A 26,152-nucleotide genomic window follows, 5' to 3' on the forward strand; every position below is an offset into this window, starting at 1 on the left:
AAACAACACAAATATGTGGCATGCTGCCACCTCTGCTTGAGATTAGACCACCAGCACATACTGATTTTCTAAGTGCTGTAGGATTTATTTATTTGCATATCTGGACTTGCTCCAGTGAAATATACAGAATCATTTATTCATGCATGGTGTGCACAAACCAACATGGGAAGAAAGCAATTTAACTGAATGAATATTAAGCATGAGGAACATTCATTCTGAGTCTAGTCTTGTTGCAAAACAACAGTTGCTCACTATAGCTGATCTTACAAAGTCAGGTTTTAGATGGAGCTCTATACTCTATGACTTAAACAGTCCTTGACCCTAACGAGTATATTAATAGAATGAATTGGCCTGTGATAAAGAGACTTGGCAGATCAGGACTGAATGGTCTGCATAAGGTTGATTGGATGAGTGGGAGCAAACAGTGCTGGAGGTGAGTGGCATCGACATGATGTGTGTGTGTATTGAGGGTTGTGTTATAGCAGGATGGTGGAATTACCTGGTTTCCTGCATGAGTGTGCGGAAAATTTATGCCTTAAAAGGCATGTGTGTGTTTCCAGTGCCCTGCAAATCTGGAAGAATGTGCTTGTGTGGGTCAGYTGGGATGTACATTACGGTGCATTCTTGCTTCTGTTTGCTCATATGATTCTGCACTGATTGACAGATAGACAACTATCTCTCATTTCATGCTTCTTCCTAGATGTCATTATACACATGTACCCTTAGCATAGTTAAACATGGCATGAACTACTGACTGCTCATGCAGCAGAGTTCTGGGTTCTGTCTGAAGTGATGTCTTGGGTTAAGTGCTTAGCATTTTTGGATCATAGAATTTCTGTTAGGAGGTATCTATGAACCATCTTTCCTTCAGTGTTACATGTGTTGTTTATCAGAGATTAATCACTGCACTGTTTATTAAGATGTTTCCAATTCTTATCTTTTACATGAGCTATGTAGACATGAGTTTCTGGTAGTAAATGAAGCTGCTATTTACTAATGACCTAGTGCTGCAGTAGTGTTTAATTTTAAATGACAGGAAGTTCATAGCATGAAGAAATTTTGATGTGTATATAAACTTTTCCCTGCAGCCTTATGTTCCCCATTTATTTCACTCTCTGTATGTTCTTTTRTGCCTAATAACATGATCTCAGTCTACTGTTAAAGATACAAGTAAGGCTTTTTTTCTCAAACCTACAAAACTGTAAAAGCAAGGATCTGTTAATAAGAAACAGAAAGGTTTTTACCCATTTGTATTAAAACTTACCATCATTGTCACCCATGTCTCATCTGTGTGCCCCAACTTTTCACTGTTAAAATGTTCCAGTTTGCATCTTTAGAAAAAGATTAGATGCAGGTGAGGAATTATCTGATCAAGTTAAAGCAGAACACAGAAACACACCATTCAATATTTGGGGCAGCCTTTTTCAATTAGACCAAGAGATGGATTTCTATCTAAATTTGTCAGCATGAGGAAGAGAGAGACTCTATTTTCCGTAAGGTTGAAATCATATTGTTGCTCTCAGCTAATTCTAATTCTTGTTCATGCATGAGTTATGGTGTTGGAAATTAKAATCTCAAAACTTCCCTAGGTTACCTAATGTAGGGACAACACAGATACAAAGTCCATCAGCCTTTTACTKTGCCTGGACTTTATATAGTTTATCAGCTCAACACAGAATTGAGCATTAAAGCCTCAAAGCCTCCCTCCCTCAGAAAAAAAGTGAAATGAATAAAACTGAGGTGGCTTAGCATCTGGTTGCACATCTGGAATACCTTCAGAGATCTTTCCTCTATCAAAAATAAACCTTTGGAAATGGTCCAAGATACAGTATTATAAGTCACACTACAGTGTCATTGCAGACAAAGGAGAGGGGAAAAAATCCTTWTTGCATACATTATTAAATAATATATTTTAAAAACATTGAACTGTTCCAGATGTTCCCATTTACTGTGTTATTCTGTGGGTAAGCACTGTCCCTCTGAAATAAGTTGTGAAGTGAGAAAAAAAACAAAGCTTGTCCAACTTCTCACCTGGCTTATTTGTATGTACACTGCACTACAAAACCTGTTGTGATTTCCATTGCACAGGAAAATTTTGGTGCCTGTCTTGGGAATTAATTTTATAGTGATTAACAATAAATTTGAGATTTTAGCTAAATTAAAGGTAAAAATTGAATTTTGAAGTTACAACTGGAGTTTTAACTAGATTAAATTTTTAAATTAAATTAAATAAATTAATTTTTAAGCTTAATAGTTAAATTAATTTTTTAAAAATTTAATTTTAGTTACATTTAGTAGCACAATAATTTTTAATTTATGTCATGTACTTACTGCAAAAATTGTAATCAGTTCTGTAATTTTGATGTCTTTGATGGGCCYGAGTGTACCATCATTATGAACTCTCTCTAAGGGTGTGGAGATACCAGTTTGGATTTTGCACCAGGCTTGCTGCCCATTCTTAGCATAATGTAAAAGGGCTGTGAAACTAAAGTGACAGGACTGCAAAGCTGCTGTATCCTGTGTTTGATGGTCTACTTGAATTTGGGGTGTAGTTCAGAATTTTTCATTTGCTTGTTAGACTAATTGGTTATAAGGAGTTTACACTTCTAGTCTACTGGCTGTTAAAAATTGGGATAAAAAGAACAGTTTGCTTGTTAATCATTGCTAATTACTGGGTATTTTTTTCAAGAATAAAGGCATTTTCTGACTTTAGCAGCACTTTGTATTACATTTACTTAAGATTTGGACTCAGTGATCCTGGTGGGTCTCTTTCAACTCAGAATAGTCTGTGATTCTGTAATTTCGTTTCAATTGGGTATATATTTGCATGTCCATTTTTCACAGCAATGTTTAGTTTGAGTTTTGTCTTGATGTCTTTGAAAATATTTTTTCTTTCGGTATGTAATAGTGATTGTAAAGCTGTTAAAATTCTTGAAATATATTTGCTATGGTTTAAGCATAAAGATGTCTTGAAAGCTTGATCATTACATGCCTTCTTTAAAAATCTTAATCTTTGTGGAAGATAAATGGTGGCAGAGAAGATAATTTTTTACTTGGATTGTTGGTAACATTTTTTAGTATGTGAGATAGTCCCTGAAGGCTCCCCTGTTATAAGTTAATTTACAGACATTTTTTCCCTTGACGCATTCTTAAGCCTCATGTTGGATTGAATCCCCTTGTTTCACAGTAATTGATAGATCTTCTTAAACTGCTGTGTAAGCACTGGCATCTGGAATTTCTGTAATGCTAATGCAGTTCTCCCAGAGTGCTATTTCGGCCTTCATGACTTCTGCTGAGGTCTGTGAAAGGGGCACTGGAAGAACAGCTTTGTGGAAATTTTTGTTTTACCTTTCACAACAGAGACCTGCATTTTACTGATCTGTGAGTAGAGCTGGTAGAGTCTCTTATGTCATGTTAACTTTTCACAGGAGTTGGAGCTGTGGTAAGAAGCCCACTTGAAATGCAAGCACTTTGTCTTTTCCTCTCTGTGTATAACATGCTTGTACACAGCAGTGATTTCCAACTTGTCTGTCTGCAGAGTCCGTTAAGTTGTATTGATTGGTTGATTAAATGTACATCCTAGTATGTTTTCCTTTTTTTTTCCTCAAACAATATGACATTTTCTAAAACCACCTAAAAGCTTGTCAGATTTTCTTGAGTGTATAGATGTTACCTTTTGTCTCTTGTGAAAGAGTTAGCATTGCAATGAATTGCATATTTCAAAATCCTACTGGGTAATAAATGACATTAAGTAAGTGAGAAGCTGCCTGTGAAATAATGTAATTAACACTGCTGAAGCTCTATCCAGAGAAAATGATCTTAACTGTTGCTCAAGTGTTGATGATTGAAATTCAAGTGGTTAAAATCAGTTTTACAAGTTCAGACATTTATATTTCAGTGCTATAACAATGAATTATGTTTGCAACCAGTTGGATAATTTCAGCAGAGAATTTTTTAAGTAAGTGTCTTGTAAAAGCTGAATGATCAATTCCTTTCCTTTTGATGGCAGCAGTTCTTTCTTTCCAGAATACAATATTCTGGATACACTTTCCACAATACTTGTTAAAGTGAAATTGTCAATGTGAAATTCCTAATAATAGTATTAGGGTCAAAGCTTGGTAGCACCTTTTGATTAAGAAAATGTCACCTATATGCAAGCTTTGATCACTCGTTTGGTTAGAAAATTATGAATAAATCTAGCACATTTTCTTAAAACATTGAAGCTGATGTAAATATTTGCTAATTTCCAAAAGATATTGGAAATGAAAATGTGTTTTGTCTTCCATTGAAATATGAAAAATTTACTGTTAATGGCTCCAGTTTTAAGTTAATTCTTGGTTATTTGCCATCACATGGCATTGTCGAAACCGCTCTGCCATTGATTGAAGAAAGTATTGCCAAATAAACCCACTTTATAGGGTGTATTTAGTGTTGGTGTAGTCTCATGTTGAGTAATGTGTGTGGTTCTGGGTCCTACTGCTTGAATGTGTCCACAGGATAAGGCTGGAAGGCTGCGGAGTGGCTGAGTAGACTGGGTTTTTCTAGTTTGGAGAGAAAGAGACTGAGGGGTGACACCATCTCCCCCTGTCATTCAAACAGTTTGAATGAGTTTATTTATAGGGATTTTAAAATTCTCTGTAATATATTACTTTGTTTAAAAAGCAGAAAAAAAAACTCCACTCCTCGATCAAGAAAAACAACACAGCCCTATAGAAGGACAGTTGGATGGCCTCCAGTAGTACTCAGATTACTAAAACTGTACCTCTGCGTGCACCAAGTCATGTGATTTAGAGCCCTTTATAGAGTAGCGAACAACAAGATGCTGAAATTTTAATATTTCTGTTGAACTTTATTTTGTAATTATCTATTGTAATGGGTTACCAGTTTGACTATAATTTGCACAGCTGGCTGTGATACAAACTAGGTAGAAGTTAAGGGAAAAGTCTTCAATGGACAATGCTTAGCTTTGAAAAGACTGATAGTTCTGTTTTACAAATAAGGACTTCCATGATAGGTAGAAGGGCTATCAACCCAGTTCCTTTTTCTACCTCCACAAGAAAAGTTCTTCACTAAGTTCTACAATCTATGCTGTGCTTGAACCACTCTCAAGTAAAGCTGGTTTTGAGGCCAGCCCGTAAGTCCTGTGAATTGAGTGGAAACATGTGAGTATCATCTTGCTAGTTGCTGTAGTAACTGAAAGTAAATGTGRACTTTTTTTATGGTGTGTCTCATGCACTCAGTAAATACAAGGGTGTCTAATACATGAAGTGTCAACATAATTTGATTTGAAGTTTAGCTGGGGCAACTGATAATTTACGAGATACAGCACTGTTATTGACAAGCCACTGTAGACCAGATTTTAAGCTTACTTTTCYTGTTTTCTTAGTTTTTCTTTGTTTTCATTCTAATAGTTATAAATCCCTCTCAATAGTAGTTGAGCAAAGTTAAGCAGTTAACAAAAYCAAAAATGATTAACCTTTAACCACTGGTCATACTTCTGGTAGATGTAGCTTTTGCAGGGTGATAACCATGTGACAATGTAAGTGCCTGATGTTGTTCTGATGCCAATCTATTGGAATGTTATTATTTGTTCATCAGGGAAAACAAAATTACTTTGTAGTGAAAAATTACTTTTCATATGAGAAAATAAAGAAATGAGAATATACAAAATGCTTTCAAAGAAACAAGTATGTGCTCTGGGATATTTATGAAACTCTGCCAAAATTTAAAGCTAAATTACAAGAACAAAAAGAATTTTGTAACTTCTAGGAAGTCTTGGCAACTGACACATTACACTGTAAAAGGTACCTTTTAAATTAATAAGTCTAAAACATCTCTTACATTAAATGAGGCAGCTTTGAAGAAGTACACTTTTAAAACTAATGAACCAAGCAGAAGTTATTTTTTGCTCACTCCTTCACTTAATTTTAATCTGTTAGATTTATTTGCTTTAAGCTTTATTGAAATATATCAGCTCAGCTTTGTCCTCTATTTGTCCCTCTATTGTCCAGCATCTGCTGGTAATTTGGTATGTAGGGCACTTCCAGTCTTTTTAAGGAAAATGTCCATATTTCCTGAGAGACCTGTTTGTAGCTTTCTGAGGACGACATTCACTTTGTAGAAATGACAAGCTTTGTGAGTGCATCAATATTATTGATGAAGTCCTCTCATTAGTGTGACAAGCAAAACTTGCATTAAATTTTAAAGGTCTGTTTTGACCCATCCAAAAGGTAGATTTCCCTATCATAAAGTAGTCTACCAGACCATGTTAACTAAGAGGCATAATCTGAAATAAATTGTCTCCCCCTTGGTAGACAAAGACTTAGTTATAAATGGAGTGAAACTCTTATGTGCTGTTCCTCGCTCCCACAGCCTCCTGGGGAGAAATGGTGTGACTGGGAGTGTCTAGTCTCAGACAGTCTGAGCTTCTGCAGTGATTCACACTCATTTTCCTTTACAGAAACTACAAATAAAAAAAAAAGAAAGACAATGCAAAAAGTTGGTAAATGGTGGAATTTATGTGTGAACTGAGTCTGTATTTATGTATCAGCTGAGTATGAACTTAGTCTGCATTCCTAAGTGTCTCCCATTTCAGTAGAATTCATCATGACTTTTTTAGCCTCCTGTAAGAGGTTTGGAAGATATTTGTGATTTCATGTTCTTTTCTGGCTTCAGATATCTTGAGTGATGCATCTAGTTTGCTCAGTGTCTTCCAGGGATGCTCTTTCCATAAATGAGAGACCACACATAAAGATTCAAGGGAAAAAGAGTTAAATATGGATGCTTAAAAAGTATTTTAGTTTTCAAAGTTGCACCATAAAAATAGAATCTCAGTTGTGTCTTTTTCCAAAATATGCTAGGTTTATAAATATTTACTTGATAAAATAAATAACTGCCCGTATTTGGACTCTGAAATTTAACCCTATTGGTTACTAACAGAGTTTTATTTATTTATTTATTTGCTTTAATAGTAGTTACTATCACACTGGCTTTGATACTAGCAGGGATGGATTTTTTGGAAGTGTCTAATTCTGCAGTTAACAAGAAATTTAATATTTTTAGGACAAGCCACTACTTGTCAGCAAGTTATGCAGGTTGATACATATATAGGTCAATGCAGAATCACTTAAATACTATAGATTTTAATCTAAAATCCCTGTCTGTGTTTCAAACTTGAATAAAAGCTGTTCTTCTGTACAGAAATACAAATGTATTTGTGTCTTGATGCTCTGTAATTGTGCAGTGTAATCAAGGTGAAATGTCTATAACAGACTCATGCTGCATGCCACATTTTACACCTTAGCTTCTATCAGCTACTTCAGATTAGGAAATCGATATGTGTGTAAGGAAATCAATATATTTCTCTACCAAAGTTGCTCATTCAGCCCTCCTGCTGATTTAGGTAAAGGGCACACTTTGGACTTCTAGTGTTACATCTCCACGATCAGGGTGTGATCATGTGCTTCATCAACACAAACTTACATTTGGAAATTATTGTAAAGGTTTAAATGATACCAAGCAATTAAAGTAAGTTCTTGTGGAAATACTCAGCTCTTTTGAGAGAAACAGCTAATTCTCAAAGATCTTATTGTGTATGTAGACCACAGAAGCCCTCAGAGGAGTATTKGAAAACTTGTTATGCATTTGGTTGTTTTTGTGACTACTCTGTAAATCCTATGGATCCTTATTGTTGACTTAAGGGTAGAAAAAGCAATTGCTGCAAGAGTAATCTGGCAGTGCCTGCTATTTGGAGTGGATGACAGTGTATAAAATCYTGCTAATCATAAAGCTATGTCTAGTCACATGCTCTTAATTATATCTTTGGAAACAAATATTGCTTTATATACTTGAATATCCTGGATGATTCTGCTGGTTTAGTTTACTCTTCTGTGCTGTTGTTCCTCAGAAGGATTACAGCTCCTGTGTGTAGCAAATACCTAATATTTAGTGATTGTGATTGCTACGTGTGTCACAAAAGGTGTACAGTGAACTGAGTTTATAAGGACCAGGGTCTGTTTTAGCTAAAAATAAACTGATTTTTTTTTGAAGGAGGGGTGGAGGGTGGGGGAGGGGGAAGGGGAAGGGGGAGGGGGGAAATGCAGTCCGGGATAGCAGCAATGGTTTTTCTGCCGAGAACTTCGTGTCAGGAATGGCGAGAGAGGCTTCCCATTGGAGTGCCCSTAGCGGCCCCTACTGGCTTGCTCTTCCAATGGCACTGGGGGTGATTGCTTCAAAAATGAGCTTGAGAGGAAACTTGCCGCTTGACTGACTCCKCTAGAACAAAGGGGACTGCAAATATGTTCCAGCTGGCATCAGCAAAGCTAAGTACAACTGATATATTTTCCCCGTCTATGTGGTTTTATAAAACAGTTACAATAGTGTAATAGTCACAATAGTGAAGTTTGTTTTAACAGCTCTAACTGAAAAAACATAGTTTATTAATCAGCTTGCCTGTTTGTTTTCAGCAACAGGTATGGAAGATAATGATGCAACAGGGAAAAGGCTCAGAAAGTTAAGTGTTGGGCAGTATGACAACGATGTTCCTCGGCAGCTATCATACAACAGGTGTGGATGCGTGAAGTCCCCTGCTACTCACCAGGCTGTAATTCCAGGACCGCCAGTTGCTATAGGGAAAACCAAGGAGGTAAACAATCAAAAATTTTTCACTAAATACTTCCTGAAGTGAGTGGCCAGTAGGAAGTCTAACATTTTGTGTCCAGAATTCTTGTGAAGCAATTGGGCAGTTGCATCATGGCAATAAAAACAAGTAACTGCAGTTACCTCAGAAATTCAATTCAATGTTTAAGGATACTCTTGTCTGTTCTGTGTTTGCGATTGCATTGTGTCTGATTATGGAAACCTGTAGTTTGATGAAGAATGCCTCACTGTGTCATAGGGTTAAGAGAGAATTATCACAGCATAATTTTGCGCTTTTTGTGCCTTTTTTTAGATGGTTGCTGTGCATTACCAAGATGAAATAGATAGAGACRTCTTCTCCACAATAAAAAATGGAAATGAGGCTGTCACATTTGCATCAGCTTTTCCCCTGTCACCGGAGAAGACATTTTGTAAGAAAATGTCTCTGTTTCTATTTATTTATATTGATAACACTCTTGACRTTTTAGCTGTTACTGAAGAAGAATTGCCCTTTTCCTTCTCTCTTAGTGACAGCACCTGCACTATGCCATCAGCAGATTCCCTTCAGCCAAAAGGTCAGCAGCCCAACTGCGCTGTACAGAACCATTCCTGGTAAGGTAGCCCTATTTCCTAAATAATGTGAAAATGGACTGTGTATGAAGGCAACTAACACAACAGTGGTTTATAAAATARGACATATAAATGGTGAATTCAGATGTGTAAGTCAGAGAAACTGATTTTAGCAGTCCTGTTTTAATCATACCAAAAAGAAGTGAATAACAAAAAATTATCCAAGAAATATTTAATGTTATCCAGATTTTAATTGCTAGGAGGGAGTCCCATGTTCACATTGTCCCAATTCAGTGTGGAGCAATTAGGCAGCTGTGTCACAGAAATAAGAGGAAATGCAGCTCAGTGTTTGAGGCTATCCTGCTCTTGTTCTCTACATATATTTGCATGGTTTCAATGTTCCACAATCTCTCTGCTGATATTTGATGCTAGTCAAAATAGTACTGAAAGGAGACTTGAATTCTATATGATTTTAAGCAGGTTTTGTCTTCATCTGAGGAAGGAGGGTGATATCCATATTGTCATCTTTCTAGGCAAGTGAAGCTGACAGTAGAGCTTTACAGTAGTTATACTCAGGTCAAGGAGATCCTTAACCAGAGGAATGGATGTTCTGGAGAGTTTTTTTGCCCTGATATAGTTTATAAATGTGCAAGCATGGAAAAGTAGTTGGTAGTAGATGATTATATATTAAAGATTTAATAAGATCTAGCTATGAATTTTTTTAAATAAAGGATTATTTTTTGAGTCCTTAGCTCTTTGCTACTAAAAATAGTAGCTAAGCTACTGTTACCTGTCACCTTTTTTGTGCAAAATTATTTGAAAACACTAAGATTTAAACGAAAAAAGTATTTCCAGAGACTCTATCAGAAAGTGCTGGACCTAGCAGGAAGCCAGCTAATGTATTTAAAACCTTAATAAAAATCACAGGAATTCTTTTTATGCATTACATGATGTTCAAATGAAAATTTATGTATATTATGTRTAGTTTTACTGCTTAGGCTATGACTGTCTTTTCCAGGAGGATCTTGATAGAGTTTTCAATAAATTTGATGATGGATTTGGAAGCAGTAATAGTTAGTGMTGTGGTTTTAGCTTAAAAAAACCCTCTTTGTTTAATTTGCCTCACCTAATACGCGTCAAAAGCAAATAACATCAACACAGAAYAAAATTACCTTTAGCTATAGAAAAGTCTTGTACCCAGTTCAAGACATCTCTTTATGGYTCTCCCTATTTCTAGACAATTAGTGGCAGATATCCTCCTGAGGACAGCTTCAACAAATCAATTATAGGTTGATCTACTGACTACTTTGACGTTAAATGGTTTCCAATAATGTTGCTAAGAGTTAGGACTTGCCCTGGAATAATATTTGGCTTTCAGTGTATTCCCCTATTTTGATTCTCCTGCTTAATTCTAAAAGCTGTCATCTCTCAAATGCTGGTTTTAGATACTCAGTTAATGGAACACTGAAAATAATTATTCTTATTATTAGAAAAGGAAGCAATTCTTCCTTTGAGTGCCTGTTTAAAAATGAGGCTCAAGGTGTACTGAATGCTGCAGGTTAAGTGTTCATCTCCATGCAGCTTTGCTTTTAGCTGTAAACATAATGTACTTTAACATTAAAGGTGTTAGTTGTTAGATAGTTCAAGGTTAAAGATGTATGAGGATGGTCATCTGGAAACGTGTTAGCAAGCATCTCTCAGAAATGCTAATTGGATGACTTTCCCATCAGAGCACAGAAACTTCTACTGTCAGAGGCAAGTTAGAATTTTACTTTAAATTGTTAAAAATTTTCTCTCCTCCTTTCACTTCTACTATGGTTAATGTCTGTATCAACTGTATCTACTTGCTTCTGTATCTTCTGATTTCTTTGGCAAGAAGTGCTTTTTATTTCTGCTACTAATCCCTAATCCCTCTTGCCCAGAGCAAGAGCATTGTGTYTGGTGTGTTGAAGAGCGTTGTGTTTTGTGTGTTCAGATTTCCAAGGATCTGAAGGGAACAGAAGCAGTTCCTGTGGCTGAGATTTTTAAACGCACATGCAACAAAAGTGATTCTAACAATGTGCACTGTGCAAGAGTCCTTAACAGCTTCAATTTTTAGYACTTTCCATTGCAGCCTAGCTCTTCTTTTAAATGCTTATGTGGCCTTTATTTGGTAAAAGTCAGAAAACATACTGACTTCTTCAGAAATTTTCAACAAATTGAGGCCTTTTGAGTCATGTACTCTGAAGTCTTAACTTCTGCCATTAAKATGTTGCCACTATTGTCTCAATTCAGATCACCCTTGAGGCCAAAATTGCTTTTGTTCTGCATCTCAGCTTTGCTATTTATGTGCTCTCTAAGTTACCAATGAGGATGCTGTAAGCTGGTTACTAATTATCTAGATATATTACTCTTTTATTTCTTCCCCATTTCCTTGTGGACAATAGCATTCAGTGTAATTAGCACCTACCATATCAAGGGATTGTTATGCTTTTAGAAAAGTACAAAAGTATACATTTTAAAAGAAAAATACGTGGGTTTGTGTATCTTATAGTCAATAACTGCAATGGCACCCAGTCCTATAAAAATTATGAAATTATCTCTTCTTTAAGTTATTCTTACAAATTGTGTATCTAGTATCTTGAACACATCTGATTTTTAACCCATTTACTRAGTGAAACTTTCTTTAACAAAGCCTTATAAAATGGAGCTCTGTTATCCCTAGAAATCTTAATTTTCTTTYCAGGTAAAACTACTTTAATAGGGAAAGTCAGTCCAATAGTGTTATGTATCTGTCTCCTTTACATTAGCTATCCCCTACTCTTCTTTCTCCCTGTACATTTATTGGAGATGTCCTGCCTGCAGGATTTCTTTTCAGAGCCTTGTTCTTTATCAAACAGGTGTTAAGTTTAACCTCCTTCAGTCTGTGTGCATGCAGTCAATTTTGTGTTAGCGCTGCTGCTCCAGTGATCGCTTGCTGGCATAGTTTCATTGCCCCTTTCTTCACTTTTTTATAGCTCGAAAGTAATACCTCACCCACAGAGTTAATTCTGAATTATCTTTGAAAGACACCTTGGTTCTTGAGATGAACCTAAGTGGTCTATAAATTGGCTAGTTTTATAAATACCCCTCAAAAAATATGGTTGCTCCAGATGGAACAGATACAGCTCTCTTGAATATCACAATAGCTGTTGTATATCCCATAGGAGGGAGAGTCCTACACATCAGTGAAGGAACTGAAGCACTGTTTGTAGGCCATTTTGAWACTTACAAAGGCTCTTTTGTCTCAGACAGCATATAGCTAATTGAAGTCTCTTTGTCTATAGGAGTAACAAATAAAAGCCAGGCTCTTTGCCAGGGGACTGAATGCTGGCTAGCTGCCCTGGCACTCTACCCCTCAGGCTAGCTGTGAAGAGCTGCCCCTTCTTCAGCTTTGGTCAAAGTATAGACAGAACTTTGCAAGAAGGTCTGCATTCACAATCAGGCACTGCCTTGCAACAGAAGGCAGGCATCTGTGGAACAAGGGACGATTGTCTATAATCCTTTATCAATGTACTGACATAGAGAAGACATGATGTCTTGTTTTTTCATCTTTTCCGAACAGCCTAACTAGACTTGTGTAGTTCAAGCAGTGCAAACGATAGAATGAAAGCAYTGCTGCCAGTATAAGCAATCTCTGAGCCTTCAAGCATATATAAGGCCTTGCCTTTTCTTCTCTTCCATGGAATTTAGCCTAGGTACTGTACTCAAAGCTTGTGTGTGAGTTGTATCTATTCTAAAAATTTTTAAAAGGGCAGCTTTCCTCCTCATGCCATCATGGAACTCTTCAAGACCACACACTGGAATATTTCCATAATTTTTCTTACACAGACTCCGTTTTTAGCTGACAGAGACATTGTAGCCCTAAATTCCCCCCTTGACTAACATAGATTTATACCTTTCTCTCCTCCTGTTTATGTAAGATATGCATATCCAAAGCAAGTTATAGGTACAGAACTTTTCCAGACATCAGTGTTCATTTGCTTAAAACATTAATGAATCCATATACACAACTGGTTATCATAAGCTCTGTCCTCCTGGAAACACGGATGCATTTTGGTTTTTGCTTTTGCAATTTCGTGTTTAGCGTTTTTTTGGATGTTTGGATTATTTTTGTGGGTTTTCATTTGTTTGCTTGTTGAGGCTATCAATGAGAAATAAAAAATACGAGTAAAGAAAGGAAATTTATGATGTTTAATGCAAAGCAGATATACCAGATTTCTGTCCTATTTTTCATCGTCCTGCAGTTGTTCTTGATATGTCTTATATCAGGGCTGAATACAGTGCTCATCAACACAATATTTTTATAATTAAACATTACATTACATAATGTAATGCTTCTTAATTATTATAAAATATACCATTTACTAGCCTCCATAGGCTTCAGGAGCAAGCAGGAAAGAACTTGGATCTCCTGTTGGAATTCTACCAGCATGAACTTAATGAGGGCTTCCACAAAGAGCATGTAAAGCATAACCACAAATGTTCAGAGACCACTTCTCGGCTGTTGTAAGCACTGAAGTCAATATGATGTATTGTGATCTATAACACTTTTTCATCTCTGGATTAGTTTCATTGGGACATTCAGCTCAGTAAAACTAAACTTTATACAAAGTTTTTGTTGCATGAAGGTTGGAGATGACTTGATGTATTTTCAAATCTTCATTGTCACAGATCTCCTCCCCTTTGTGCCACTGTTCTTACAGTTCTTAACATCTGGAAAACACAGTAATGGAAATGTTGTATTTATTTGGCCTGCAGAGAAATAAGCAATGCTTAGTATTAGTGATTTCACTCTGGTAGGTAATAGTATTCCGTGTCAGGTGCTGAAAACTGTGACTGTTTAATTTAGGTTATATCGATCTGAATGGTGGGAAATATCTTGTAATAGTAGAATGAAATTGAAACTGAAAATAACTGAAAATATTTGTGGTCTATGCCTGCCTCTACTGAGTGGTATTAACTGAAATACTTACAGTATAAGTGTCTACAACTGAGCTCTTGGTAATCAGCTTTAATTGAGCTTTTTCTTTTTCTCCCCCCTTAGTTTGGCTAATTTTTAGATTTTTATGAGAGGTGCTCTCTATACTACTTCCCAAAGCTTTATTCTTTGGCTTAGAGATGAAATGATTTAGACCTTAATTCATTTAGCTAGCTAGATATGGACAGGTTTTRTTTACAGTTATGTTATGTGTTTCTACATAAAACTACAAAAATCTGCACATATTTTAGCCTCTCAGTAAACATTCTAATGTGTCATTGATTCAGAGGAGAAAGGAATACAATTACACATAACCTAATATAAAAAGCTAGGGCATGCCAAGTCCATGGCAGATAGTATGTAATGATAAACCAGTGAGACAATATAGATGTATTTTCTTTGGCTGATATGTTAAAGCTGACAAAATAAGACACTCTCGTTACTGGATTTTCATAAGAAAGCTTATTCTCTAAAATATACTTTGTCTTCCATTAGTTTTGGATACTGTAGGTTGATAAAATATTCTGGAACATGCATACATTTYGTTCTGTAGCCAATGTTGTATTTGATCACAGACTCAAAAGTTCTTCAAATCGGATGCTTATGTCAAGACAAAGATATTTCATGATGAATTGTTCTTACAGCTCCAAGAGCTAAACTTCTTCAAAGGGGCATGATCTGCTGTGATCTACATGTTTAACATCATATTGAACATGAGAAAAATTCAAGTGCTACAGATGGTCATGGAATTCTGTGATAGCAGAATGCATAATCTAATGCACATGTATATGAAACCATGTGCAGCTTCTCTGTAATACTGAAGAATTTGAAGGAAAAAAAAAAAAAAGAGATGATAGGTTCTTCAGACATTACACTGAAGAGATGTTGTGAAACTATTCACTGTCTTCTCTTCCTACCCACCTCGCTTTTTTTTACCAGGATTTTTCATCTGGAATCAGATCAGAATGGGCCTTAAACTATATCCTGCCCTGTTAAAACTGCTTTGGAGAAAGAATCAGATAATGATTTGGAAAGACTTTGTTTTATACCATGTGTTTAATTTTCTGTGCAAGTATTAACATTGCTTTTTTCTTCTGTTGTTTTAATGTATGACTTTTCATTCCACATGGGCAAAGTGCTGATATGGATAAGTAAATCAGGGAACTGAGACTGTCCCCCTAAAAATGGCCCTCTGAGAGGCCCCTTGGTACTGSCTGCATTACCCGTTTGAACCAAGACACTTCTGAAAAGTTACATGGAGTCTTCTGCCTAAAACAACAAATGTGAATTAGGTTTTCTTGTAAGGAAATGAGTATCCAACTGGTGGGAAGCCTAAATGTAGAAACCGGCTCTTGACTTTCTTATCCAYTCATTTTGTCCCAAATACAAATGATGAACTGCATTTAAGGAATAGCAGATCTTGTGACAAAAAAAAAGGCTGCCTACAGGAATTCATATGAAGTAAGTTTTCTTTAAAATTTCTTGCATGTTRTAAGTCTTTAATCAATGGTACCTCAACAGGTCTGACTGCTCCTTGATCCCTGGCTAGTAGCATTAAATCATGCAACTGCTGATTGGTTCTTCTTCAAGAACCCATCCTGTAAGCACCTTATTTGGGGCACTGCACTTTAATCCAGTCTATCTGTTATTTGTTTTGTCTTGACTAACTTTTCATACCATTGTGAACTGAAAATGAAACAACAGCCTTATTTCAAAATCAGTAAGTGAGAAAAAACTCGAAGAAGTTTTGTATAAGACACATTATTGCCTGTTGCAGTTTCATTCAGGAACCAATACAACTGAAAGTTTTATTGTGCAGTCTGCAACTTGCATCCTTCCTATACCTCTAATCCAAAGGTATTTTGTCTTGAGAGAAAGCAGTAGCATTATCTGGTGTTTATTTAGGGTTTGCTTTTTTTTTTGCTTTTTTTTTTTTAACATGCTGTCCAAGATAACTGACTGTACTTGGAATATGCATTTATTAGCTGAAAAGATGATGGCACTTCCAAGGTTGCTGAACACAGTTGTTTGTTTTGTTCACTAGCATGTGTGAGAGCTCAAAAATTCTAAAATTGAGGCAATAAAATAAGCTCTAAATTTCTGAAATTACAAATGCCAAAAAAATTGTTTACATAATCAAAAATTACATGGGAAAAATGTGTTTATAAATACTTCAGTGTTTTCATGGCCTCAAAGCATATGTGCCTCTTCAGTTAAATTTGAAATACACCCTGATAATACACTGGTTGGGGGTAGTGGTTTGGTTTTGTTTTTTTTCCCTTTCTTTTTACTTGCTAAGAACCACTGAAAAATTGATTACTTGAGAGGTTTTTAAAGCACTCTGTTTTAGAGAGTTTGATTTCTCTTTTTTTCCCTTTCTGTGGGAAAATGTCATGTATTTCCCCACATGTATCAGTCACTTGATAAATAACTATTTCTGTGTGTGTTCATTGAAACATGAGTATCTTACACATAAAAAAAAAACAGAAGAATTTGCAGCTGAAAAGTCCATCATTAATTTTTGCATCTTTTGATGATACAAACAATAAGCCATTGACATCAATTTAAAAACAACTAAATATAAATACAAGATTAGATGAGCAGGCAGCCTGGCAGATGTGTTTGTACATGTACTTGATGTTGCTTGTTTGCAGTGCATGTGCATAGCATGCATTTTTGAGATGTCACTAGTCACTTTGTCTGGAAAAGGTTAAATTAACAAAAAACCATGGGAACAACTACTTCTCTTGCTATGATTCTATTAATTTTTTTCCCTTTTCCTACTATATGATGTGGCACTTCATGACTGTGATGTGCTAGAGTAATCCGTGTAGTTTAAAGGCAGGCTGAAGAAGAAAGCACCAAAAATCAAAGTACAGCTGTAAGCACACTTTAAAAAAAAATTGGCAGTTTTAAAATGATCCTGTGCTTGAGTGTCTGGGAAGGTCTGTCTGCTGCATTCACAAGTTTAAGATGTTCTTCAGTTTCAGAATTACAGACTTTCTAGTGTTGAGTGGGAACAGAGGGGAAATACACATTCTGTTCCACTTAATTGTTTCTAGTCTAATGGTCATATTGCTATATTTTTAAAGATAAATTCTCCCCTATGTTTATTCTCTCTTGCAGAGGAGGAGAAAACTAAATTAATCTGTGTTTTTCTATGCCTGAGTAAGGCATGTTATTTCACAAAGCCATTTACATTCAGGCACCTTGTAGACAACATCTGAAATGAGCAATCTGCTTGACATTGACTCCCACATTTCTGTCAATCATTAGAGTAGCAAAGAAATGCATGACATTCCTTCACAAATTGTGGAGTTTGCTGAATTTTTATGAAGGACACAGCATAGCCAGTCTGCTGCAGAGGTTCTYATTGAAGGTGCATGTTACAATTCAAGTTCTACTTTTTAAATTATTTTGGATAGACTTGGCAGTGTAATGGTTCTGATCAAACCAGGAATCATGTGTACTATACCTAGAAGAACTGTACACAGGTACTACCTGGCAGAGATCAAAAGACCTGATCCTTATCACTGTGCTGTGCCTGGAACAGTCTTGAAACGAAATCTTCTTGCGAAATAACAGACCCCCTCCTTTTGAGATGGCAGTATCTTACACACTGTGCTGACCTAAATCCAATCAGTTCCTCACCTGAGACATGCAACACTGCCTTTCCTTCCCTTCTTTACTCTTCTTTAGTGTACAGCCTTGCCCTTTCTATCTTCTGGCTTTGGAGTTTCCGATTTTTTTCTTCCTAAGAGCTCATCTCATCTAGTTGAAACTTTGAATCTGTGAGAGAAAGACAAGCAAAAGGTGAGATTTTTTGTCATGGTCCCTTTTGTTTGCCATTAACTGTCCATGTCAGAGGGATTTTCTTGATTAATAGCCCCCTAAGTATAACCAAGTCTGATTCTGTTAGAAGGATCCATACAAAAAAAAAAAGATCTTAAGAAAGGGTGAATTTGGTACATGCTGACAAAATGTAAATATATTAATACTTTTAATTACACAATTTCTGCTTACATTACATTCCTACATTACTTGTTTACGGGAGTGCGAAGAGTGTGTTTGACTGCATCTGGCTCTGCCAGGAAGCATCCAAGACGAAGTGCATTTGTATAGTAAATTAATCTAAATAACTGATGTCAGTTTTGGACTGCTCCATAGTAACCTCTTATGACCCTTTGGCAAGGATTTTCCCTTCTTTTTACCTGATAATATGGTGTATATCAAAAGTAATTTTTGCTATTTGGTTCTTCTGAGTGCAGTCATCATCAAACATGTTTAACAGGAGTAGCTGGTATGAAGAACAGTGGTAGGAATGATTTACATTGCGGTCTGTGGAAAAAAAGGAAAATTCTAATAATTTACCAGTAYGCATCACTATAAACAAGCCAGCTTGTGTATACAAAAAGGTATAGTACACACATTCAAAAGATGGTGTTGGTAGATATTTGAAAGCAATAGAATAATTCATTATGGGAAAATTTTAAATGGTCATATTTGTTTCTGTATCTAATAATTTCCTGCAGTCATCGTTTCAGAAAATCCGGTATGCTAGGGCACTGAAGAACAATCTGAAGAGGAAATGTTGCCGCTCATGGTGGAGCTGCAGTGTTTCCACTCATCTTCCTGACCTGTAAATAAAACCTGCTCAGAACAATGCTAGGGTGATGTTGAATGCAACAGAGTAAAGCTACACGTGTTTTGTGATCTTGGGAAGCGAGTCAAACTTTATTCAGACTTCTGGATGCTAAATCTGTSGGAGAGTGTTGAGCCAGTTTGGTGTAATAGAATAGCTGGGCTTTGGTCCACATTAAAAAGYACTAATCTGACAGTTCTCGGTTCTGTATCTTTCATCTCTCTGAAAGAGACAAGTAGGTAAGGTCAAATGAAGTGGGGGAAGAACAAAAATCTSCCGTAACAGCACCACACACATACCCCAGCCCAAACTCCCAGTTCCCCGGCTCGTGTGCTGGCCGCTCACTCTCCGCCCCCGTGGCGCCGCGCGTGGAAGAGGCGGTGTGAGCCGGGAGGGGAAAGGGAAAAACAAGTCAAACCATAATGAGGTGGAGTCAGYACAGCAGGCGTACACTGAATGGGCAGTCGAGCTGAAGAGCGAGCGGGAAGCCTAACCCAACAACAATCGGGGAATTGCTTTCTGCCTAGATGACGTGAGCCCTGGCTGTTCTTCATCTGGGTGACTGTATTGAGACAGGGAGTCCGTGCTTCTTGCGTCGCAGGCACGGCGTTCTACGGTGAAGTTGTAACACGCAAGGGAGAGCAAATCCGGGAAAAAGCTTTTTTCAAGTCTCTGCGTGGCCGGGCGGCCCGCCCGCCTGCCTCGATTCGGTGAACCATAGGCAGCATGCGGCACGRCGGGGGGGAAGGAAGATTCCGCACAGCCCCGTGGGAGAGCTGCTATCACAATGGCTTCTATAGGTAGGTTCGTGGTTCCCTGCTCTCCTGATTCGTGCGTTTTCCTCGGTCTTAAAAACTCGTTCTGTGGATTGGTCTGGTGTTTGGCTGGTCGTGCTCGCCGCAGCGGCAGSGAAACGTGACCCCGGCGAACGGGAGAGGCGGCGGGAATTCACTAAAGCGAACCAGGCTCAGGCAGAGGCCGCTGAGAGCGCTCCGCGGGCGGGGCGGGGAGTTGGGAGCAGGCACGGAGCCAGCGGCCTGCTGCTGCTGCTGCAAGCTCTGTAGAAATGAAGTGGGAGGAAGAGTTTCGCCCTTCGTAGTCATGTAGCTGCGTTGGGAGTCTACACAGAAACTGAGAATATTGGCAGRCAGGGAGTTCTATCAGTATGAGTTTTCTGCAATCGCCGACGGAATGATTGAGGGCTCGAGAGCTTTATTCAGTCACTTCTCTGCTGAGGAAGGCTTCTAATTTATTGTGTGTCGTTGTGGGTCTTTTTCGAAGTAGAAGAAATGCAGACTACTTGGAACATACATAATTTCTGTGCGCATAGACAAATTTTATCCAGGCTGAGTCTTTTTTCTCCCCTGAGGCGTTCCTAGTAATGTTATAGCAGCATTGAATTTCTTTTCCAATGCACTTAAAGTGTACAAATTTTGTAAACACGAGTCTTTCCTGAATGAGGAATATGGCATAGTTTTTATGCTTTCTTGCTTAATAAGAAAAACACTTTATTGTGCCATTAGCACTGGAAGGGTAATTCCTCTAATTATTGCATCTAAGACTAATTATTGTATCTAAAGTGTAGTTGTATAATGCATGTAAAACAACCTCACTTTCTTACTTCAGATCTGAATTTTCCATGAAAATTTTAATAGAGTTTTAGTGCAGTCAGCTATTAGATTGGATGATGTACAGGATGCACCAGAATAAAGAGCCTGCTTCTTATCACCTTAATGCAAACAATTTTTCTATTCAGGCAGTAACAGCACATGTTAAAAAAGAAAAAAAAAGGTAAAKACTGCAACCCTAAAAGGAGAATTACTGGATCATAGTTCTCAAGGTAYAGACCAAGAAAAAAAATTCAAGAGCTTTACTYMTCAGTCGTGTTTTGAGATGCTGAACAACACTGAAGATAAACTGAACTGAGTTTCTTTTTTTCTAGTTTTGATTCCAGGTTATTAAAAGCATCTTCTGARAAGTTAGTTCTATTTTTGGTTTTAAAATAAAATGGTTTAGATATACTCCTTGAAAATCAAAAAGCAGCCCTCACTTTTGTTATTCAGGCTGCAGTGAACCTTTYCTTGCAGGCAAGTGACTAGAAAAGTGAACAGGTTGAAGAGGGCCACATTTAGGCAGAATTTTTCTCACAGCAGTCAAACACGACCATAGTGAGAGTTATGGTAGAAGGGCCAAACAGTGATTTGATTGCTTCCATTCTTTCTGTGAGGCAAGTATGCCTTAGGCATCAAAATCTGCATACTGCGATCTCACTGGTGCCTCATGGCATTAGGGAATTGGACTGGGACAGGAAAAGAAGATTTTAAACTCCTTCTTTCTCTCTCTTTCACTTAGRAAAAGTATATAGGGTCATAACACAAAATAGAAAATTTCACTGAGTCTTTGTACTTGCTTCTCAGAAGTGTCAGAAAATCATGCCCAAGCTCTGTTCTTTCTTTCACTCAGTATTTGCTCCAGTTTGCCGCCTCTGTCTTCACCCATGCCTCCTTTCCTTTGGCTTTGCAGTGTATCTGTCTAGACATGAGTGGCACTTTGCAGTTCAACACAGATATCTTAGACCTACATCTCCAACATTTCAAGCAATTTTAATGAAAAATGAACTTTGGAGCACAAGGCTGGCATTTTACTCTTTTCTTGAAAGGTGCTTGGTAATTCAGTGCTTTCTGCCTAAAAATTAATTACTGTTCATTACTGTTCATTTTGAAGGTACCGTTTGCAAGTTTCATAGGTTTTTGTTTTTATTTTTTTTCTAAAACTTGCAATTTAATATTACAATTTGATGAAAAGTGTAATATTCAGCMATGTGGATGTCTGAAATTCCATTGTGAGATAAACTATGAAAAGAATGGGGTTGTCTATCTCCAAAGTGAATTTGCTATTTTGCTGTGTAAACTTAATGTGGACATAATTGTGCTCTAATTGTTTTATTGGATTTGGGTTTTTTCACCACTGGATGTTCTGCTGTACTTTAAGACAGAATAGGGGTTMTCTTGTTTATGTGTTATGTACTGATAGTGATTGTTACCAAACAGTGTTTTAATAAATGTCACATTTTATGTTTGCATGTGGTCTGGGTGTCTTGAGGACATGCTTCTGCAACTGATTTGCATTCCTGAGACAGTAAAGCCATGCTTAAAGTCAGTAGCAGAGCAGCTGCAAGATCTTTTAAAATACATGAAAATACTTGTGTGACTAATTGCTTTAGTCCTTGGGGGTGTTTCTTTTTCCCCTGATACTACTTGGGAGAATGAAATAGATTAGTATAAGAAAGCCTTTCATAAAGTCATGATAAGGATTTTACTGCTTTGAAGATGCTGTATTGTTAATTCTRTTCACCTTATAGGAATTATTTGTATTTTGGTGTTTGGAAATGATGCCAAGTTTTCTGTGAAATGGTCTAGCTATTTTGTAAGTGGAAAACAAGCCAGACAGAACTATTTTTAGAGTAGGGACTGTGGGTGGGGGAAAGTGGGGGCTGGTAAATCATCCTTTTGATTCTTATCGATGTGCAGAGGGGGCAGAGGGTAAACRCAGTTAATTGCGTCGTCCTGCGGTTTCCTGGAAGCTGACACCTGGCATAGCTTCAGAGGCTGCATGTGGTTATTACTGGCAGGCCATTATGGGAGTTAGAAGAGCATTTTGTTCATGCATCCTGCCAGCAGGGCAGAATCTCCCATGAAGGTGGTGAAGTGTCAGCCTTCCTCACCCACTGCATGCTGGGGARGACAGCTGTGGCAAGGATATTTCCTCAAGGGGTGACACGGACGGTTTACAGCTCTCTTTAAGGGTGTAAGGCGAGAATGATTTTTTAAAATTATAAATACATTCTAAATACATTCAAAAGGCTCCCAAAACACAGTGACCACCTTTTAAATGCACACAAACAATTGCATAAAGTTAAAAAAGTTAAAAACCTTCAGTACTTTACATTGTACCTAGTGTACATTACATTTCATTACTAGCAATTTCGGTTATAACTGTTGAATGTATTATTTCTTCTACCAAATAAATGTCTCTGAGAAATACTTTTCTGCCTCTCCAGATGTGCTGTTTTATTTCCCAGGTTGTCAGCAACTCCACTGTTGTATTTTTTGTAATATCCAAGCATGTAATGATTCGTCTTCCACTGAGATTCTTCTCAGATGAAGCAAATGAAGCAGACCTCGTGTAGAGAGGTTAATACCTGGGTGCTAGAGCTGCTGTCTTGGTAACTTTCCAGGTTCAGCTTGGCTGATTGATTACTTGCAAAGAGAGTTGATCCACTCAATCAGGCATTAGCAGAATCTCCAAGCAATAGTAACTTTGTCTTTTCCATCACAAACATGAAAATATCCTATTACATTCTCTCTGATATTGTTGGCTTTTTGGGAAGAGTAGGAACCGCAGGTGACTTCATGTTGGTACATGATTTTGGGTCATGATATGTACTTCTAAATGAGAAGTGGAACTATTTATGTTGAATAGGAAAGCCTGTAATGTGGAAAAGACATGTTGAAGTTATTCCATTACCTGGCATCTGAAGTTATAAAATACAAGATTTTAAGCATCCTTTACTGATTTCCACATATTGTGTGAAAAGGAAGGAATGGTGTGACCSAAGTTGGTTGGTTTCATGTCCGGGAATAATTTGGTTCCCTGTATTTTTGTGACATTGAAAACAGAATAGAGCAAGTTTAGAAGATCAGAACTTCAATGAAGTTAATACTTTGAAGACTGACCAAAATTAAGACTTTTGTTCTCTCTTACTAATTTTGGCACCTTTGTATTTGGAAAAGCAAGAGAGAGAGTGAAAGGGAAGATGGATAACCCACAAGAATCTCACAGTGCAAGCAGACTTGGAAAAGKGTTAGTCTATAAACTGGCTCAAGTGGGCTATCTTGCTTTTCCTTTCTTCACGTTCAAGGTGTTTAGTTCTGATGAGCTCCTTAGAGGCTTCCAAGGAGCCCTGTAGCTTCACCAGTGCTAATTCTGTTGTTAGCACTCGGTCAGCTGCTGGAGGGATTATTTTTCAAGAGAGCCAAATCCTTTTGTCATTAATTCACTGTTACCAGGGTTTCTGGCTTTGCATTGTAGCATAAACCTCTAGAGCTACTACATACTCACACTATGCAGTTGGAATTGTGTGTGTCTTTTCATTCAGTCCGGTTAGCTGTTACTGAACATTGCATGGCAGTACCGCTCTTCCACTGAAACTCTCTTGCTTGCTTCAGGTTTTTATGTCAAACTGACTTTTTCAACTAATCTTTCAATTGATGAAATATTTGCAAAAGGTCTGAGAAGAACTAAAATTGTGCCTGCTTAATAATGTTAGCTCTGTGCTTCGTTTGTGGTTGGTTTGCTTTCATTGGCTGTTTCTTTGGTAAAGCTTTCTCCATTTTTTCATTTCTTTGATTTAAGGTTTGGTAAAGAATATATCTAAACACACATCTTTCATAAAATATGCCTAAGATCTCCATCTACTTTTGTCTTACTCTTATACTTCAAAATGAAAAATCAATGAAAAGTCATTCAGTGTCTCTCTAGATGGGTTGTTCTGATGCTTAATGCTAAAGGCTCGGGTTTTATTTGATTCTTGCTCTACCTTTCCTTGTACATTTAACATCTCAACTCTTGAGTTCAATCTAAATTTTCTGCCTGACATTCATGTGAATGGCAGAGTAAACATGCCATTCATGAGTAATAAAATTTAATGTGGGGAAAGGCAAGTGGCCATCTTTTGACCCTTGGTTTCCTGGATAAARTAAGATTGTGTCATGAGAGACTTAGAAGCTTTTAACAGTTCCATAGATGTGGGGGAGATTAATAATTTCAGCACTGACTTGGGAGTTTACATTAGCAGTACCATAAACTCCAAATGGTAGGGGAGCCAACTGGATGCCAAGCCCCAAAGTGACATGGAGTTTTTGGTGAACACAGGAGAGTACTGTGTGCTTTTTTTCCCCAAGGCATTTCAGAGGGAAGAAGTCCTTAATGGAATGCAACCATCCAAAACAAGAAAATACTACTGTTACAGAAAAAATAACAAAACTCTTCCAATTGTAGAAGCTTTCAGTGTGTCTTTGTAGACAGGTTTATCAGGATGTCTGTCTAAAGAAGTGGACTCATCAGCTTGTGGTGAGGACAGTGAGAGGTGGAAGGGGAGGGACCTCTTGAGTCTGTTGATCCAAGGAATATTTCACTGCCACATCTGATGTGGCTTCTTGTAAGTCTTAATCTACGCTGGATGTTTTCACCATTGCTGAAGTCATCAAAGGATGGACCAAGAAATACTCTATTAAATTTAAAAGTACTGCACAAAGGTTCTTACCCTTCTGCTACTGTTCAGAGCTGGCAGTGACTTGGTTACTTTGGTTTACTTTAGAGAAGTATTATTTTCTCTGTCCATTCAATTTCTAGGCTAGCTTCAGGTAGTTGTTGCGTAGTGAGCTCAGGGTTTTGGAAGTGGAACACTGACTTAAAGCTCCCTTTCCCCAAAAGATGTAACTGAGGATCTTGACTGAAGTTTTCAAGCTGATGTGATACACATTAGTGTATCACCTTCTCACGAAAAGGAACTACAAAGTTTGACGTGTATGAGAACCTACGTACAAGGTTATGTAGTGGAATGACTGCTTTTGCTTCCCTGCTGTTGTTGGATAGTTGTCTCCAAAGATGTGAGATGATTTTGCCCTGCGGCTGCTGCAAGAAAAGTACTGCTGTTACCTATCTGTCATCTGGACCATTGTGTGGGATAAGGAGCTGTGGAGCTTTTCTGTAGGTTTTTCGGGGGGGGGGGGGGGGTGTGTGTTNGGGGGGTGTTCCTTTTTTTTTTTGTTTCAACAGGTTTAGCGGATTAAAATACAGTTTCATCTGTAAGATGTTTATTTTATATGGCTGTGTCCTAGGCACATACAGGAGTTTCTGCTTAAAACTGAAAAAAGCTTGCAGCTTCTACAGATATTTACTGGTTGCTCCCAAGTAGAAGAGTGAGCTGGATGTTTTTCTGCCTTGCATGTTGGCCCAATTAGTATTAATTTTCTTTCTCAATGTCATTTTTCAATAGTGTATAGTGCAAAGAGACCAGCTTCTTTCTAAAGTCCTGCCTTTAAAGCTGCTATTAGTGATAGTAAATGTAGGTCTGACCTGGSTGCATGAAGAAATATGAACGTGAGTGATCCTAGCTTTATAGTGTTGCTTCTTGAAGCAGGGAGCTGCGCTTTTACATTGTCAGTGTTTTCACAGCTATGAATGGCATGATAGGGGTCTGAATCAAGAAGCACTGATGCTTTGCTTTGTGTCAGATGTGC

General features: G+C 37.5%; 1 protein-coding gene across 7 annotated transcripts in view; it reads left to right on the forward strand.

The window, feature by feature from the left end:
* The window catches only part of TNS3 (tensin 3), a 141,602-nt gene that overhangs the window by 82,961 nt on the left and 32,489 nt on the right, over positions 1 to 26,152 (forward strand). For all 7 annotated transcript variants that reach the window (XM_057367470.1, XM_057367473.1, XM_057367476.1 and 4 more), the window contains 3 exons: positions 8,466 to 8,644; positions 8,951 to 9,068; positions 9,166 to 9,249. In XM_057367470.1, coding sequence (XP_057223453.1) covers positions 8,466 to 8,644; positions 8,951 to 9,068; positions 9,166 to 9,249 — 381 coding nt within the window. The remainder of the gene's footprint in view (positions 1 to 8,465; positions 8,645 to 8,950; positions 9,069 to 9,165; positions 9,250 to 26,152) is intronic.

This window comes from Malurus melanocephalus, unplaced genomic scaffold (assembly GCF_030028575.1).
Source record: "Malurus melanocephalus ecotype Western Australia unplaced genomic scaffold, MMel_1.1 scaffold_79, whole genome shotgun sequence".
NCBI classification, from domain to species: Eukaryota; Metazoa; Chordata; class Aves; order Passeriformes; family Maluridae; genus Malurus; species Malurus melanocephalus.